This window comes from Pogoniulus pusillus, chromosome 1, assembly GCF_015220805.1.
Source record: "Pogoniulus pusillus isolate bPogPus1 chromosome 1, bPogPus1.pri, whole genome shotgun sequence".
In the NCBI taxonomy this organism is placed as follows: domain Eukaryota; kingdom Metazoa; phylum Chordata; class Aves; order Piciformes; family Lybiidae; genus Pogoniulus; species Pogoniulus pusillus.
In genome coordinates, this window is record NC_087264.1 from 32,192,549 (window position 1) to 32,208,030 (window position 15,482).

The 15,482-nt window shown below is 47.9% G+C and overlaps 1 protein-coding gene across 1 annotated transcript in view; it reads left to right on the forward strand.

Moving 5' to 3' along the window:
• The window catches only part of RASGRP1 (RAS guanyl releasing protein 1), a 41,589-nt gene extending 26,226 nt beyond the window's left edge, over positions 1-15,363 (forward strand). The window contains exons 8-17 of the mRNA XM_064147864.1: positions 334-450; positions 3,837-4,112; positions 5,019-5,099; positions 6,451-6,555; positions 7,174-7,283; positions 8,157-8,301; positions 9,198-9,234; positions 10,307-10,453; positions 11,878-12,251; positions 12,673-15,363. Coding sequence (XP_064003934.1) covers positions 334-450; positions 3,837-4,112; positions 5,019-5,099; positions 6,451-6,555; positions 7,174-7,283; positions 8,157-8,301; positions 9,198-9,234; positions 10,307-10,453; positions 11,878-12,251; positions 12,673-12,807 — 1,527 coding nt within the window. The 3' untranslated portion in view covers positions 12,808-15,363. The remainder of the gene's footprint in view (positions 1-333; positions 451-3,836; positions 4,113-5,018; positions 5,100-6,450; positions 6,556-7,173; positions 7,284-8,156; positions 8,302-9,197; positions 9,235-10,306; positions 10,454-11,877; positions 12,252-12,672) is intronic.
• Positions 15,364-15,482: the final 119 nt, after the last annotated feature.

Below are 15,482 nucleotides of genomic sequence, written 5' to 3' on the forward strand. Positions count from 1 at the left end.
CTTTTTGAGTGCTAACTCAACTGCAGTCATCACCAAGATCATAGGCAGTGCTTCCTCTTTGTGGTAGGCTGTGGGAGGAGGGAGAAGTACTGAGAAAGTACTTGGAAAACTTAAGTCTGTCTGCAGAGTGAATATCTGCTTTAATGGCAGTGGAATAGGTACCTGTTACACTCAGTAAAGTCCCAACTCATTGCCACAATGAGTGAAGTCAGATGGATGGTGGCACAAAACTTTTAAGACTAGAGGAAGGCAGTAGAGGAAATGTGCTGAGTGAAAAACCTAAACCTTCACTAAATACTGTTGGGGTTTTTGTTTGGGTTTTTTTTGGTACAGAAGCTCCACCAATTGCAGAATTTCAATACATTAATGGCAGTGATAGGAGGCCTCTGTCACAGTTCCATTTCCAGACTCAAGGAAACAAGCTCCTGCGTTCCTCATGATGTAATTAAGGTTGGTATTGCTCCTCTAAGTTTTGCAGATTAGAAAACCTTTATCTATTTTGGTCATAGCACAAACAAAAATAACCTTATGTGGTGAGAGAGACAATATAAAAGGAGAAAAAAAAGCTTCCTTTGCTTTGGTTCTTCGATGGTTTCACCTTTGTGACACCAGTTACTTCTCTACTTCCAGCTCAACCTTTCTTCCAGATAAGGCCAGGCTGGATGTGGTTCTGAGCAACCTGATCTGCTGTGAGTTGTCCCTGCCCATGGCAGGGGGGTTGGAACTGGGTGATTCTTTTGATAATCCCCATCTGGGATCAGCTCCATTGTCATTTACGTGCAGTAGCACAGAACAGAATTCAAACAGAAAAGCAGGGAAGTGGATCCAAGAACACCCGAGAACAAACCAAGTCATCCAGGGTAACACTGATCATCCTGAGTCTAGGAAATACTGCTGCAGAGCTCTGCGCTGGGAGTGTGAGACTGAAATGAGTGCTTTTGTTCATCTGATCTTTCACTGGGACAGATCTGATCCGGGTTAGGCTTGAACAGAGAGCCCTGAGGCACACCTTACAGGGCAGCGGCATGTTAGGGGCCAGCCATAATTCCCAGTTAAATTCCGGTGAAGGACGGACAGAGGGATCTGTGTTTTGCTGAGGTTCCAGCTGCTAAAACCGAGAAGGAAAGCAATGATTTTTTTAGCAATCAAAGGACTTCATAAGAGATTAATCTGCTTTATTCTTTTATCTCATTTGGGAGCTGAAAGATTTTACACAAGTATCTAATCCTGCCTCCAGTTCTGATGTCCTCAGCTGAAGGACACAGAGCTGCTGGAGTGAGTCCAGGGGAGGCCACGGAAGTGATCCAAGGGCTGGAGCAGCTGAGGGAGTGGGAGGTGTTCAGCCTCAAGAGGAGAAGGCTCCAGGGGGACCTTTGATCTGCCTTCAAGACATGAAGGGATCCTGCAGGAAAGCTGCAGAGAGACTTTTCCTGAGGGTGTCTAGAAACAGGGCAAGGGGAATTAGTTTGAAGCTGAGTCAGAGCAAGGTTAGATTGGAACTTAGGAAGAATTTCTTCAGTGTGAGGGTGGTGAGACTCTGGAGTAGGCTGCCCAGGACTATGTCTGCCTCCTGCCTGGGGGTGTTGAAGGCCAGGTTGGATGAGTCCTTGAGCAGCTGAGTCTAGTTGAGAGGTGTCCCTGCCCGTGGTGGGGAGGTTGAGGCAGATGAGCTCTGAGGTCCCTTCCAAACAAAACCATTTTATGGTTCTAATGAATCTAGTTTGATCCCAGTATCATCAGCTTGAATGAGCATTGCTAACATGGACTAGGGACCAGATGTTTGACATGCCTTGAACTGTAGTAGGAGTTAGAATCATAGAATGATCTGGGCTGGAAGGGACCTTCAAAGCTCATCCAAGCCAATCTCCTCTGCAGTCAGCAGAGATGTCCTCCACTAGATCAGGTTACCCAGAGCTATGTTGAGCCTCATCTTGGGTATTTCCAGGGATGGGGCCTCAACTGTGTCCCTGGGCAACCTGTTGCAGTGTTCCAGCACCCTCATGGTGCACAACTTGTTCTTCACGTCCAATCTCAATCTGCTCTGCTCTCATTTCAAACCATTGCCCTCATCCTGTCCCTGCAGGCCTTTGCAAACAGTCCCTCTGCTGTCTGCTTGTAACCCCTTCAAGTCCTGGCAGGCTGCTATTAGGTCTGCCTGGAGCCTTCTCTTCTGCATGCTGAACACCCCCAGCTCCCTCAGCCTGTCCTCACAGCAGAGGTGTTGCAGCCCTCTGATCATCTTTGTAACCCTCCTCTGGACCTGCTCTATCAGGTCCATGTCCTTCCCGTGTTGAGGCCTCCAGAGCTGGATGCAGCACTGCAGGTGAGGTCTCAGCAGAGCAGAGCAGAGGGTTCCCCTCTTGCCATCTCTGGGCACGCTGCTTTGGATGCAGCCCAGGCTGCCATTGGCCTTCTGGGCTGCAAACACACAGTTGTAGTAGGTCACTCTGCAATGGGACTGTAGAGCAGTGTAGTGTTTCTCTGCCAGGACTTTCCAGTTCCAGCAGTGCCAGATGGTGACCTGGAGGCAGAGATATGCATTCCACATTTTAAGGTGAAGTTGGTTGCTTTGATTAAGCTGAGAGAGCTTGTGCTGTGCTTATGTATTAACTGCACACACATCCCTGTGAGTTGAGAGAATGCTGTTGCTTTTCTTTGACTAAACAGGGAATGTTAGAAGTTCAGCACTGTAGATTAGGCTATAGATTATCTATCTATAGTGACACAGAGTTAATTAAATGAGATCAATTCCCTAATTCCATTTGAAGCCCACAGTTTTAGAATCCTTTTCAAGAGTGAGTGTATCTCTGTATCCCTGATTCCACTTGAACCTACAGTTTGCAGATGACACTAAGCTGGGGGCAGATGTGACTGAGTTGGAAGGCAGAAGGGCTCTGCAGCGGGACCTTGACTGCCTGCACAGATGGGCAGAGTCCAGTGGGATGGGGTTCAATAGCTCCAAGTGCAGGGTGCTGCACTTTGGCCACAACAACCCCATGCAGAGATACAGGCTGGGGTCGGAGTGGCTGGAGAGCAGCCAGACAGAGAGGGATCTGGGGGTACTGATTGATACCCGCCTGAACATGAGCCAGCAGTGTGCCCAGGTGGCCAAGAGAGCCAATGGCATCCTGGCCTGCATCAGGAATGGTGTGGTCAGCAGGAGCAGGGAGGTCATTCTGCCCCTGTACTCTGCACTGGTCAGACCTCACCTTGAGTATTGTGTTCAGTTCTGAGCCCCCCAGTTTAGGAGGGACATTGAGATGCTTGAGCGTGTCCAGAGAAGGGCGACGAGGCTGGTGAGAGGCCTTGAGCACAGCCCTACGAGGAGAGGCTGAGGGAGCTGGGATTGGTTAGCCTGGAGAAGAGGAGGCTCAGGGGTGACCTTATTGCTGTCTACAACTACCTGAGGGGTGGTTGTGGCCAGGAGGAGGTTGCTCTCTTCTCTCAGGTGGCCAGCACCAGAACGAGAGGACACAGCCTCAGGCTGTGCCAGGGGAGATTTAGGCTGGAGGTGAGGAGAAAGTTCTTCACTGAGAGAGTCATTGGACACTGGAATGGGCTGCCTGGGGAGGTGGTGGAGTCGCCGTCCCTGGGGCAGTTCAAGGCAGGATTGGACGTGGCACTTGGTGCCATGGTCTAGCCTTGAGCTCTGTGGTAAAGGGTTGGACTTGATGATCTGTGAGGTCTCTTCCAACCCTGATAATACTGTGTGATACTGTGATACTGTAATCTTTTTTAGGAGTCACAGTGAGTGTACCCCTCAGCCACAGCAGTGTTGTAGGGCCAGAATAAAAGCAGGAACCAGCCCTGATGCTTTTGTCTCTGCTTCTCCCTAGGTGTTCAATGAAATGACAGAGCTGCTCTCCTCCTACAGAAACTACGACAGCTACCGACGTGCCTACAATGAGTGCAGTAACTTTAAGATCCCAATCCTGGGGGTCCACCTGAAAGACTTGATATCACTTCATGAGGGCATGCCAGACTACTTGGAGGACAACAAAATTAACATATACAAACTCTACTCTCTCTATAACCACATTGATGAGCTGGTGCAGCTCCAGGAAATGCCACTTCCCCTGGAGGCTAATATGGACCTTGTTCATCTCCTTACAGTGAGTCTGTTTGATGAGAGAAATACTCACACTCAAAGGTGATTTCATGCACCTCTCCAGCAGGTCCCTGTCTTTCTGGCACTGGGTAGCCCAGAACTGGGCACGGAATTCCAGATGTGGTATCCGCAGGGCAGCGAAGGGTGGGAGCAGAACCTCCCTAGCCCTGCTGACCACTTTCCTTGATGCAGCCTAGGACGCTATTGGCTGCCTTGGCCACAAGGGGGCACACTGCTGTCCATGCAGAACCTGCTGCCCAACAGCACTCCAAGGTCTTTCTCCACGGAGCTGCTTTCCAGCAGGATGACCTCTGGTCTCTACTGGTGCCTGCTGTTATTGCTGCCCAGGTGCAGGACTCTGCACTTGTCCTTACTGAACTCCATGAGGTCTCTGCCTAACTCTCTTTGGCTGGCAGCACAGCCTTCCAGGGTGTCAGCCAGCCCCCCGTTTGGTACCATCAGCAAACTTGCTGAGGCTCCATTCAGTGCTCTCATGCAGGTCATTGGTGAAGATACTGCACAAAACTGGTCCCAGTACCAATCACTGGGGAGCACCACTGGGCACAGGCTTCCGAGTGGACACTACAGCACTGACTGCAACTCTCTGGACTCTGTTGCTGAGCCAGTTGCAGATAAATTCCCTGACTGCTAATTATTCCTCGAGTCAGTTGCTGTGCTAGTGACTGAAGTTGTGTGGTGTCACAGGTGGTGTCAGATGATGGCACCAACAGTCTGGAGTTTACAAGCATGCCCATTTCACACCACCTGTGCAGCTCAAATGTTTTTCCTAGCTGCAACCTACATTAAAAGTTAACCCACCAAAAAAAAAAATAGTGATGCATGCCAGGAAGAAGCTTATCAGATAGCAGCGGCTGCTTAGGGATTGAACTCGTGTTGTGTTCGTTTTCAGCTGTCCCTTGATCTTTACTACACCGAAGATGAGATCTATGAGCTGTCCTATGCACGAGAGCCACGGAGCCACCGAGCGGCTGTAAGGACCTCTGTGTGTTCTTGACAAAGAGATGATTTATTTTTCTGGGCAATGTAACTTTTATCCCTTTGCATTTTTTTTTCACTCATGCTAAACTGAAAAGATTTTAGCTTTATAGACTCAGCAAAATCTGGTAAAGCATAAATTCAAAGAATCCTAGAATGGCTTAGGTTGGAAGGGAGCTCAGAGCTCATCTGCTCCAACCTCCCCACCATGGGCAGGGACACCTCTCAGCTAGACTCGGCTGCTCAAGGCCTCATCCAGCCTGGCCTTCAACATCCCCAGGTAGGAAGCAGCCACAGCCTCCCTAGGCAGCCTACTCCAGAGTCTCACTACCCTCCTACTGAAAAACTTCTTCCTCAGCTCCAAACCATTCCCCCTTGTCCTGTCTCTAGACACCCTGATGAAAAGTCCCTCTGCAGCCTTCCTGCAGGATCCCTTCAGCTATTAGCAGGCAGCTGTAAGGTCCCCATGGAGTCTTCTCCAGGGTGAACACCCTCAGCTCCCTCAGCCTGTCCTCACAGCGAGGTGCTCCAGCCCATGGATCACCTTTGTGGCCTCCTGGTCTCATTCCAGCTGCTCTGTGTCCTTCTTCAGCTGGAGACAGCAGCACTGGAAGCAGGATTGGAGGTGAGGTCTGAGCAGAGCAGAGTCAAGGGGCAGAATCCCCTCTCTTGAGAAGATCCAAGTCTCACTGTGCTGTCCTTCACTTTCAATCCATTTCCTCTCTGAAATAGTTGACAGCAAGTCAAGTTTTGTAATATGAACACAGAGACAAATGCAGTTACTTGTGTGGAGGCACAACAACAGGCTCAGTCTTGTCAGTGGATACTGATTCTTTTGAATGAAATTATTCTTCTGTGATTCAAACCACCCCCTTTGCCCAGGGGGGTGGTGGAGTCTCTGACCCTGGATGTGTTTAAAAGTTGTTTGGCTGTGGTGCTTGGGGATGTGGTTTAGGGTGCACCTTGTAGGGCAGGGATATCGGTTAGACTTGGTGATCCTGAGGGTCTTTTCCAACTTGAGTGTTTCTGTGATTCTGTGAACTCCTTAAACCCACAGATTGTGGTTTTATCACTGTGATATAAATCTTGAAATGCTGGTGGATTAATAGAGCTGACAGTGAACTGTGCCAGCTTTGGACTCTGACTGCTTTGGACAGTAGAGGGAAGAGCTTCCTGTGAAGTACCAAGTAGCTCTCAGAAGCATGATGTGGGTACAGCAGCTGCTCCTGCAGGCTTGAGCCAGCCTGCGGGCACAAATGAATGTGCCTGTGGGCACAAATGAACGCACTGCAATGCCGAAAAGCTTTCCACGTGGCACTAATGAACTGCCATTCCATTTGTTCCAGCCTCTGACACCTTCCAGACCAGCAGTAGTTGCAGACTGGGCTTCAGGAGTAGCCCCCAGACCTGATCCAAAAACCATCAGCAAACATGTTCAGAGGATGGTAGACGTAAGTATGGTTGGCCCCTTGAACTTGCACGTCAGGCATGAGAAGATACTGGACAGAAACACATTCAGAGCTGTTTGTAAGCACTTCTGTCCTCACAGAGAGGTGTTTCTGCCTAGCTGTAAAATAGCAGCATGAGGCATGGAAAGAAAGTCCATAGCTAAGGAGCCAGCAGGGACTGTGAATGCTCAGTGGTGTACTTAGAATCACAGAATGGACTGGGTTGGAAGGAACCTCCAAAGGTCATCCAATCCAACCCCTGCTGCAGTCAGCAGAGACATCCTCCACTAGATCAGGTTGCCAAGAGCCCTGTTGAGCTTCACCTTGGATATCTCCAGGGATGGACCTCAACCTCCTCCCTGGGCAACCTGTTGCAGTGTTCCACTACCCTCAGGTGCGGAACTTAATGATGGTAAAGCAAATAAAGATCTTGAAAGCAAAATCAAAAAGAATTGTCAAGAAACTGTCATGGTTCTTTAGTTTCAAGTCAGAGAAAAGCCATCCAGTACTGCCTCATAGGTACTGGGAGAGGGGAGGGAATGCCTGAATGCTGTGGGAGCTTTGTAAAGTGTTCACTCAGCCCTTCCTTGCTATAAACCATTCCACTGTTACCTTGCACAGTCTGTCTTCAAAAACTACGACCACGACCAGGATGGATACATCTCCCAGGAGGAATTTGAGAAGATAGCTGCCAGCTTTCCCTTTTCATTTTGTGTAATGGCTAAGGACTGGTGAGTACCTACCCCTGCTTACCAACTTGGTAGCATCTGCTTTTTGGGAGGAGCTTTTTTTGTGTGTGTGTGCTCCAGTATTCTTTCTTCAGGGTGGTAATATCATCCTCTTCACCCATAAAGAGAAGTGAAAACATTACTGCCAAAAGCATCTTCTAATTGTGTTGTGAATGGCATCCTCAGGAGCTCACAGCACTGATAGCCAGGAAAGAAGAACAGATGAAAGAAACAAGTATTTTTCTAATCTCTTTTAAAGATTATATTCAGTGTATACTAAAGAACTTTCCTAAGATGAACCTGTTCCTCAGAAAGAGAACTGGCAAAGGTTTATTTTTGGTCAAATGAAGAACATTCTGAACGTATGAAGTCATGTGAAAACACAGCAGAGGCTTTCTGTGAGGCAGTTTGGAGGCTGCATTGTGGTGAATGGTTGCATGGACTCCACAGGTTTTGCCAAGTGAAGACATTTTATTTGCACTACTGTTTTGCTGATGTACATTTTCAGTTCTATTCTCTAGAGACAGTCTTCCAATCAGGCATCCCACTCCCCATGCATAGTGATTACACTCAAATTCCTTCCCTTCACAGTTTCACAGTTCCTCTTACGTTTATCTGCCACCTTTACCTAAAGGTATACCATTGTTTCTTCAGTACTGAACATACTGATTCCCAAACTGCTCCACACCTGCAGGTATTTCATTTGTCATTACAGGCTGCCTCTGAGCACCTGTAGAAGTTTGGAGCAACTGCCCAGCCCCTTGAGCTTCCTGCAGTTTTCTGGCACACGGAACTCTTCCCACTGTGAGCTGTGAAGAAAGGCTGTGTTGATTCTTCTTCTGTGTCTGACAAATCGCTTCTCTCGTTTGTTTGCAGGGAAGGTCTGATCAGCAGGGATGAAATCACAGCTTACTTCATGAGAGCCAGCTCAATCTATTCCAAATTAGGACTTGGCTTTGCCCACAACTTTCAAGAGACCACTTACTTAAGGCCTACTTTCTGTGACAACTGTGCTGGATTTGTAAGCTTCCTCTTTTAGTAAATTCTGCTGCTGTTGCTTGGAATAATGCTCTTTTGTTGTAAGGCTCTTCAAACTGAGCTGTGTCAGGCACAGAAATCATAGTCATACAATGGTCTGGGTTGGAAGGACCTTCTATGGTCACCTAGTCCAACCTCCTCTGCAACCAGCAGGGACGTGCTCCACTAGATCAGGTTACCCAGAGCCCTGTTGAGCCTCACCTTGAATGTCTCCAGGGATAGGCCCTCAACTACCTGCCTGGGCAACTTGTTGCAGTGTTTCAGCACCCTCATGGTGTTCCTAATAGATCTATAGAAGACACCAGTGAAGCTATGTACAACACCGAGCATCTGCCAGGGTAGCTCTTGGAGGTAACCTTCACACCCCTCTTGCCAATGCTATTACCTATTTGAAGTTATCTCCTACCTCGTGGTGCTGGTGGTTGTGTGACCAAACACAGTCTGAAGCAGCACTTCCAAATCTGGAGTCTTCCATTCCATGGGGTTGTTAGAGCTCATGTCCTGCCCCCTGCCTGTGTCCCAGGAAGAGTCAGTAGAAGTGACTGCCCTTCCATTCCTCAGGTTACTAGCATCAAATAAGGGTGCTGAGAGAGCATTCTCCAGCTACCCCAGCCCCACAGATTCTGTGGGAGCTGTCAGAGCTGCTGATGTATCCATTAGAGACTGGCTCAAGGTGATTAGGGGTCGCACGTGAGGTGCTCTGTTTACCTTATGCTAAAGAGGAAAATAGTTAAGATTTTAACCTTACCTGAAGGAGTATTCTGCAGGTGCTCAGATCTTAAAAGTGAGTGGAACTTCTAATGGATTTTTTTTTTTACCTGGAGGTATCTGATGCCCAGAGAAATAGATTAATCCATGGTCCTTCTGTTTGAATTTCAGCTGTGGGGAGTCATTAAACAAGGATACAGATGCAAAGGTAAGAAAGTACCTTTGCTTAATTCTAATCCGAAGTTGCTGGTGACTGACAAAACGCTACGATCCTGAGATCCATTTCTCTGTCTGTGGACATATTTAACCTGACCTCTCAGAGAGGAGAAAAACAATCAAGCACATGATGATATAGAGCTGGTCCAGAAATGGAATGATCATAGAATGTCCAGTTCCAGCTCCCCTGCCATGGACAGGGACACCTCACACTAGATCAGGTTGCCCAGAGCCACATCCACCCTGGCCTTAAAAACTTCCAGGGATGAGGCTTCCACCACCCCCCTGAGCAACCTGTGCCAGTGTCCCACTGCCCTCATAGTGAAAAACTTCCTAAGGTCTAACCTACATCTCCCCTCCTCTGGCTTGGATACATTCCCCCCAGTCCTGTCACTACCTGACACACGAAAAAGTTCTCCCCAGCTTTCTTATAGCCCACTTCAGATACTGGAAGGCCACAATAAGTGCTCTTCAAAGCCTTCTCTTCCCCAAACTGAACAGCCCCAACTCTGTCAGCGTGTTCCCATAGGAGAGGTTCTCAGCCCTCTGGCCATCCTTACGGCCCTTCTCTGGACACATTCCAGCATATCCATAATGATGAAGGAACTCCTAACTGCTAGCTCTGAATTCAGAGGGTTTGGCAGCAGAGCCTTCTGTTCCAAGGGGTGGAACGCCACCACTTGGTGCCGTGGTTTAGTTGATGTGGTGGTGTGAGGCCATAGGCTGGGCTTGATGGTCCAGAGGTCTATTGCAGCCTGAATAATTCTGTGAACACTCAAGAGTCCAAAAGCTGTGCAACAAGTGCTCAGCAGGTGTTTTGCAGAGGTTTCTTCCTGCTTTCTCTGAAACTCAGAATGTAGTTCCAACTGAATGTTGGTTTTGTGTATTTGCAAGACGGAAAGGAGTTTTGGTAAAGGGATGTCCTTGGTCTGTTGAGTGAATGTGTGTAATGCAGGTAGAGAACATCAAACTTCCTTGGGTCCTGGAGAGGCCACCCAGAGTCAGAGCTGGCTTTAGACTCCACAGCAGGCTCGCTGAATGTGTTAACTGTGCTTTGCTTTCAGACTGTGGAATGAACTGTCACAAGCAATGCAAAGACCTGATTGTGATAGAGTGCAAGAGAAGACCCAAAACTCCACTTGCAGACAGCAGCCCAACTTCTGCTCTTGCTTCAAGCCTCTGCCCAGTAGGAGTCAAAGAACAATTCCACGGTGAGAAAAGATCTCAGTAAAAAGATCCAAAGATCTGAGGTCAGCTTTCCGGTGCTCCTTTTCCACCTGAGTTGTGCAGCATCATTTGAGGGTTTGTTAGTTTGGTGCAGGGTTTAGCCAACATATGAACTAGTGCCAGGCACAGGTGAGCCTGTACCAGGGAACACCACTCCAGTTCCAGTCAGACTGGAAATGCCTGCACCTCTCTGTACCTTTCTCCTTCTAACAAGCCAACTGTATGAACTTCTCACATTATGGATTACCATGCAGGCCTCCAGAGGAGGAGGTGTGGATCTTGAAAAGCTGTCAGGCTGCTATTGTTGTTTTGAGGTTGATGTTCCAACCCTTTCCATAGTTGCTTTCTGTTCATCCACCTCATGGAATTATAGAAAGGTTTGGGTTGGAAGGGACCTCCAAAGATCATCCAGTCCACCCCCTTGCAGTCAGCAGGGACATCCTTCACTAGATCAGGTTGCTCACAACCTTCTTGAGCCTCATCTTGGGTATTTCCAGGGATGGGGTCTCAGCTACATCCCTGTGCAACCCGTTGCAGTGTTCCAGCACCCTCGTGGTGTACAACTTGTTCCTCACATCCAGTCTCAATCTGCTCTGCTTTCATTTCAAACCATTGCCCTCGTCCTGCCCCTGCAGCCCTTTGCAAACAGTCCCTCTGCAGCTGCCTTGTAGCCCCTTCAGATCTTGGCAGGCTGCTATTAGGTCTGCCTGGAGCCTTCTCTTCTGCATGCTGAACATCCCCAGCTCCCTCAGCCTGTCCTCATAGAAAGATGTTCCAGTTCCCTGAGCATTTTGATGACTCTTCCTTGGACCACACTCCATAACTAATTTCCCCTTTTCCATTTTGTTTTCTTCCCACCAACAGAACTCAACTTTACCTGAACTGGGTCTTTTAAAATAACTCTTAATTGCACTTTTTTGCCCTCTGCTTCTAACATTGTGAGATTCCCCCCCCCCCCTTCCCTCAATTTTAGTTTTTAACTGCAGAAGTATTTTAGGATGACCTATAGAAAAGCAGTGGAAAATTAAAACTGTCATTACTTAAAATAGATTTTAAACAACTTAAAATTAATTTTACAGTGGATGAGCTGCAATTTGTGATAAAACTGAACTAATCCCCAGCTTTAATCTTCCAGTAGTGGTCTCCATAAAACCTCATGGCCATCAAGAGGTTTTTCTCTTGCTGACCTTGAAGTTCCCCCTCTTTTCCTCTCACTGATCCATGTTTATGTTCTTCAGACAGAGCAAAGAGTTGTTCAGGAGACACAACACTGAGAAACTTCCAGAGCAATGAATGTGAGATCAATCAAGATGTTCTCTTACTTATTACAATCAAGCCTGATCACTGTGCTGCCTGTTTCTCTTTTCCTGGGCTGAGGTCTTGACTCCATTTCCCACATCTCCTACAGGACAAGAAGAAGGACCATTCACATTCCCTAATGGAGAAGTAGTGGAGCACAATGAAGACAGCAAGGACCGAACCATTATGCTCATGGGTTCCTCAGCTCAGAAGATCTCAGTCAGACTGAAACCAGCTGTGGTTCACAAAAGCACACAGACTGATCTCATCCTGCTGGCTGGGGATGTGTCTCGCAGGCAGGCGAAGAAAGAACAGAGGGTCCCAGATACCCCTTGCTACCTGCAGGCTGCTCCAGCATCCCCCTGCCCAAGCCCACTGCTGGGCCGCAGGAAAGCCTATGTTAAATGGGAAAACAAGGACTGCAGCCACAGGACAAAGGAAGAGCATCCCAGCTGCAAGCCCTCCTACCAGGAGCTGGAGCAGGTATGGACAGGGAATGCAGGCTGCTTTACACAGCAGTGATGGAACGTGGTGGGAAGTGACTGGGTAGGAAGGAGTCACCTTATCCACTGCAGTTAGCTGTCAGAGCAGCCACAGAATCACAGTATGGCTCAGGCTGGAAGGGAGCTCAGATTCATCTGCGCCAACCTCCCCACTATGGGCAGGGGCACCTGGTGGTACAGTCCCCAGCCTTGGAGGTGTTCAAGAACCATGTGTCCATGGCACTTGGGGACGTGGTTTAGTGGTCATGGTGGTACTGAGTTGGAGGTTGGACTAGATGATTTGAGAGGTCTCTTCCAATAGAAACAATTCTATGATCTCCATGCCACTCAACCTAAGCATAACAACCAGACAATCCTAATCCAAATTCAACCTAAAAAGGAATTGTTTTGTTGTTCTTTAGGAAAGAAATACTCTAAGGGCAGTCAATGAAGGCTTAAAGATCCAGCTGGAACAGGCACACAAAACAATTGAGTCGCTCACAATCCAGAGAAGAAACCATGTAGTCCACAACCTACAACACAGAGACTGCTCCTAGCAGGCAAGAAAGGAAATCTCCCGTGGAGGAATGTAAGACTGAAGGGTGGGGTTGTGCTGAAGCTGCTTTACCAAGTGAACTGGAGAGCCTGAGGGACGTTGAACAGGAATACTCTCTTTATTCCACGTTTCCCTATTCAGAAGACACCCCCCAGTACACAGACCTATTCCTCTGCCTTGTAAAAGCAACTTAGTGTCACCTGTGTAAGGAGAAGAGAAACATCTGGGTCTGCTTGGAAAAGAAATGAGGTTGGTGCTGAAGTTTCTGCTCATGGCGAAGGCTGTGTGGACTGGCCAGCATCTTGGCTGCCAGCAGCACACATTCCTCTACAAGTGTTGTGACAAAGGAGCTATTGATGAGCCTGGGCCCCCACAGATTTGGCCCAGATACAGAAAGAAATGTTCAATATAAAGCTGAGTATTTAAGTAAAATTGTAGAATGTTCCCCTGAGGGAAACAGGTCCTTCTCCTGGTGGCTGAAACCACCTCAGATCATGTCCTGCTATCTTAAGTTGCAAAAGCTGGAGGAGAATGTTACAGGAAGGAGTTAAGCTCATGGAACCTGATTGCTTATTAGTACACCTTAAGACAAAGTGAAATGGTTTTCAACCCTCTTTCAGAGCTGTGGAAGTCCTGCTGCCCAAAGGCTGACCTTGTCTAAGGGAAACTGGATGAGCCCAGGGTTACTTTGAATACTGCTTCCAGCTCTGTGCTGCAGCTTGGGACACCCTGTCCTACTCATCTGGCTTAAGGAGTAACTTGAGCATACAGGGTAGGTACCATAGAATGGTTTGGGCTGGAAGTGACCTCCAAAAGTCATCCAGTCCAACCCCCTGCAGTCAGCAGGGACATCCTCCACTAGATCAGGTTGCCCAGAGCCCTGCTGAGCATCACCTTGAGTATCTCCAGGGATGGAGCCTCAACCACCTCCTCAGGTAACCTGGTGGCAGTGTTTGGCACCCTCATGGTGCAGAACACATTCAATCCAATCTGCTCTGCTCTCATTTCAAACCACTACCCTCATCTTGTCCCCACAGCCCTTTGCAGCCTTCTCTTCTCCAAGCTGAACACCCCCAGCTCTCTCAGCCTGTCCTTGTAGCAGAGGTGTTCCAGCCCTTGGACCATCCTTATGGCCTTCCTCTGGACTAGCTCTATCAGGTCCATGTCCTTCCTGTGTTGAAGGCCTCACAGCTGGACACAGCACTGCAGGTGAGGTGTCCCCAGAGCAGAGGGTCAGGATCGCCTCTCTCCATCTCTGGCCACATTGCTTTGGGTGCAGCCCAGGCAGCCTTTGACCTTCTGTGCTGCAAGCTCACACTATTGGCTATTGTGCAGCTTCTCATCCATCAGCACCCCCAAGCCCTTTTCTGCAGGGCTGCTCTCAATCTCACCATGCCTCAGCCTGGATGCCTATGTAGGATTGCCCCAGGGTGCAGGACCTTACACTTTGCCTTATTGAACCTGATGAGATTCTCCTCAGCCACCTTTCCAGCCTGTCCTGATAACATAGCTTAAAGACTAACTTGTTCCTCACAGCGGATATGGGACAAAGTTACTTCTCTCATGGCCAGTGTATACCATTGTTGAACAGAACCTCAAGGGCCACCCTCTGAGGGAAAATGTCCAGCATTCCCAGGGCAACAGTTACTGTATTCCAGAGCGCTTTAACATCTGGTTCTATCCAAGGTTTCTCCATTGTCTTTCTCCTCGATTCACTTGCACTTTAAGTAAAGAGTCAAGGTGAGAATGCTCTTACCTGTGTAAATTCTGTACAGGAAAAGGTGCTAGGGAAGCAACTTAGTGTGCTTAAAGCTACAAAGTGTAAACATTGTCAAGAGGCAACAGAACAGTCAAGTTCCTGCTCAATCTCCTTGTCAGAGGAGTCAGTTTGCATCCCAAGAGAATTTCTGCACTTGTATAAAGTTTGCTTGCCTTTATCCTGCAGGGATTTGCCATCACACCTTTAAACATCATCAGAAACTTGGGACTTAGGCATCTTAATCTACAAACTCCACTTAATGCTCCTCAAACCTTGTCAGTTACTGGTCCATGGTAGATGGAATTGTAGTCAGCCTCTTCCAGTAGCATGTGTGCTTTGTGTTCCAGGTGCTGTAGATGTATGCTTCAGCCACTGTTGACAGCAATTGTCAACTGAGACAGACTTATTTAAATAATAATATTTTAAAAAGGCCTTTTGAAACTTTTTGCCAGCTTAGTGATTTAAAATTCTTGGTTTGACCTTGGATTGTGCTACGTAAAGTAAAATATAAGTTTAAAAAAAAATAGGAGGCAAATATATTTTCTCTTTCCTCTCTGTAAATAAATGAAATGCAGAGGACAAACCCCCAGCAACTGTGAAGGTCTTCCTCATACACTAAACCCTCATGATTAACAATTCAGCATAGGCTTGCACTCTGACTGAAGCCACCAGGATAGTTTTGAGGTCCCTTTTGCAAACTTGCTTTGCCCTTTTTTTCCTTTAAGCTGCTTCATTTTTGGCCCGTTAATTCAAGGAAGCAGAGCAAGAGGTATTTTTAAGAGGCATCTGTACAGAGCAGTTTCTGCAACAATTCAAATGAAGTTGAGTAGTGAATATTTTGAAGACTTGAAAATAGCCAGCAAGAGCAGCTAAGCCTCACACTGCTGAGCAGCAAAGCTCCTTCATGCTTTAAACTC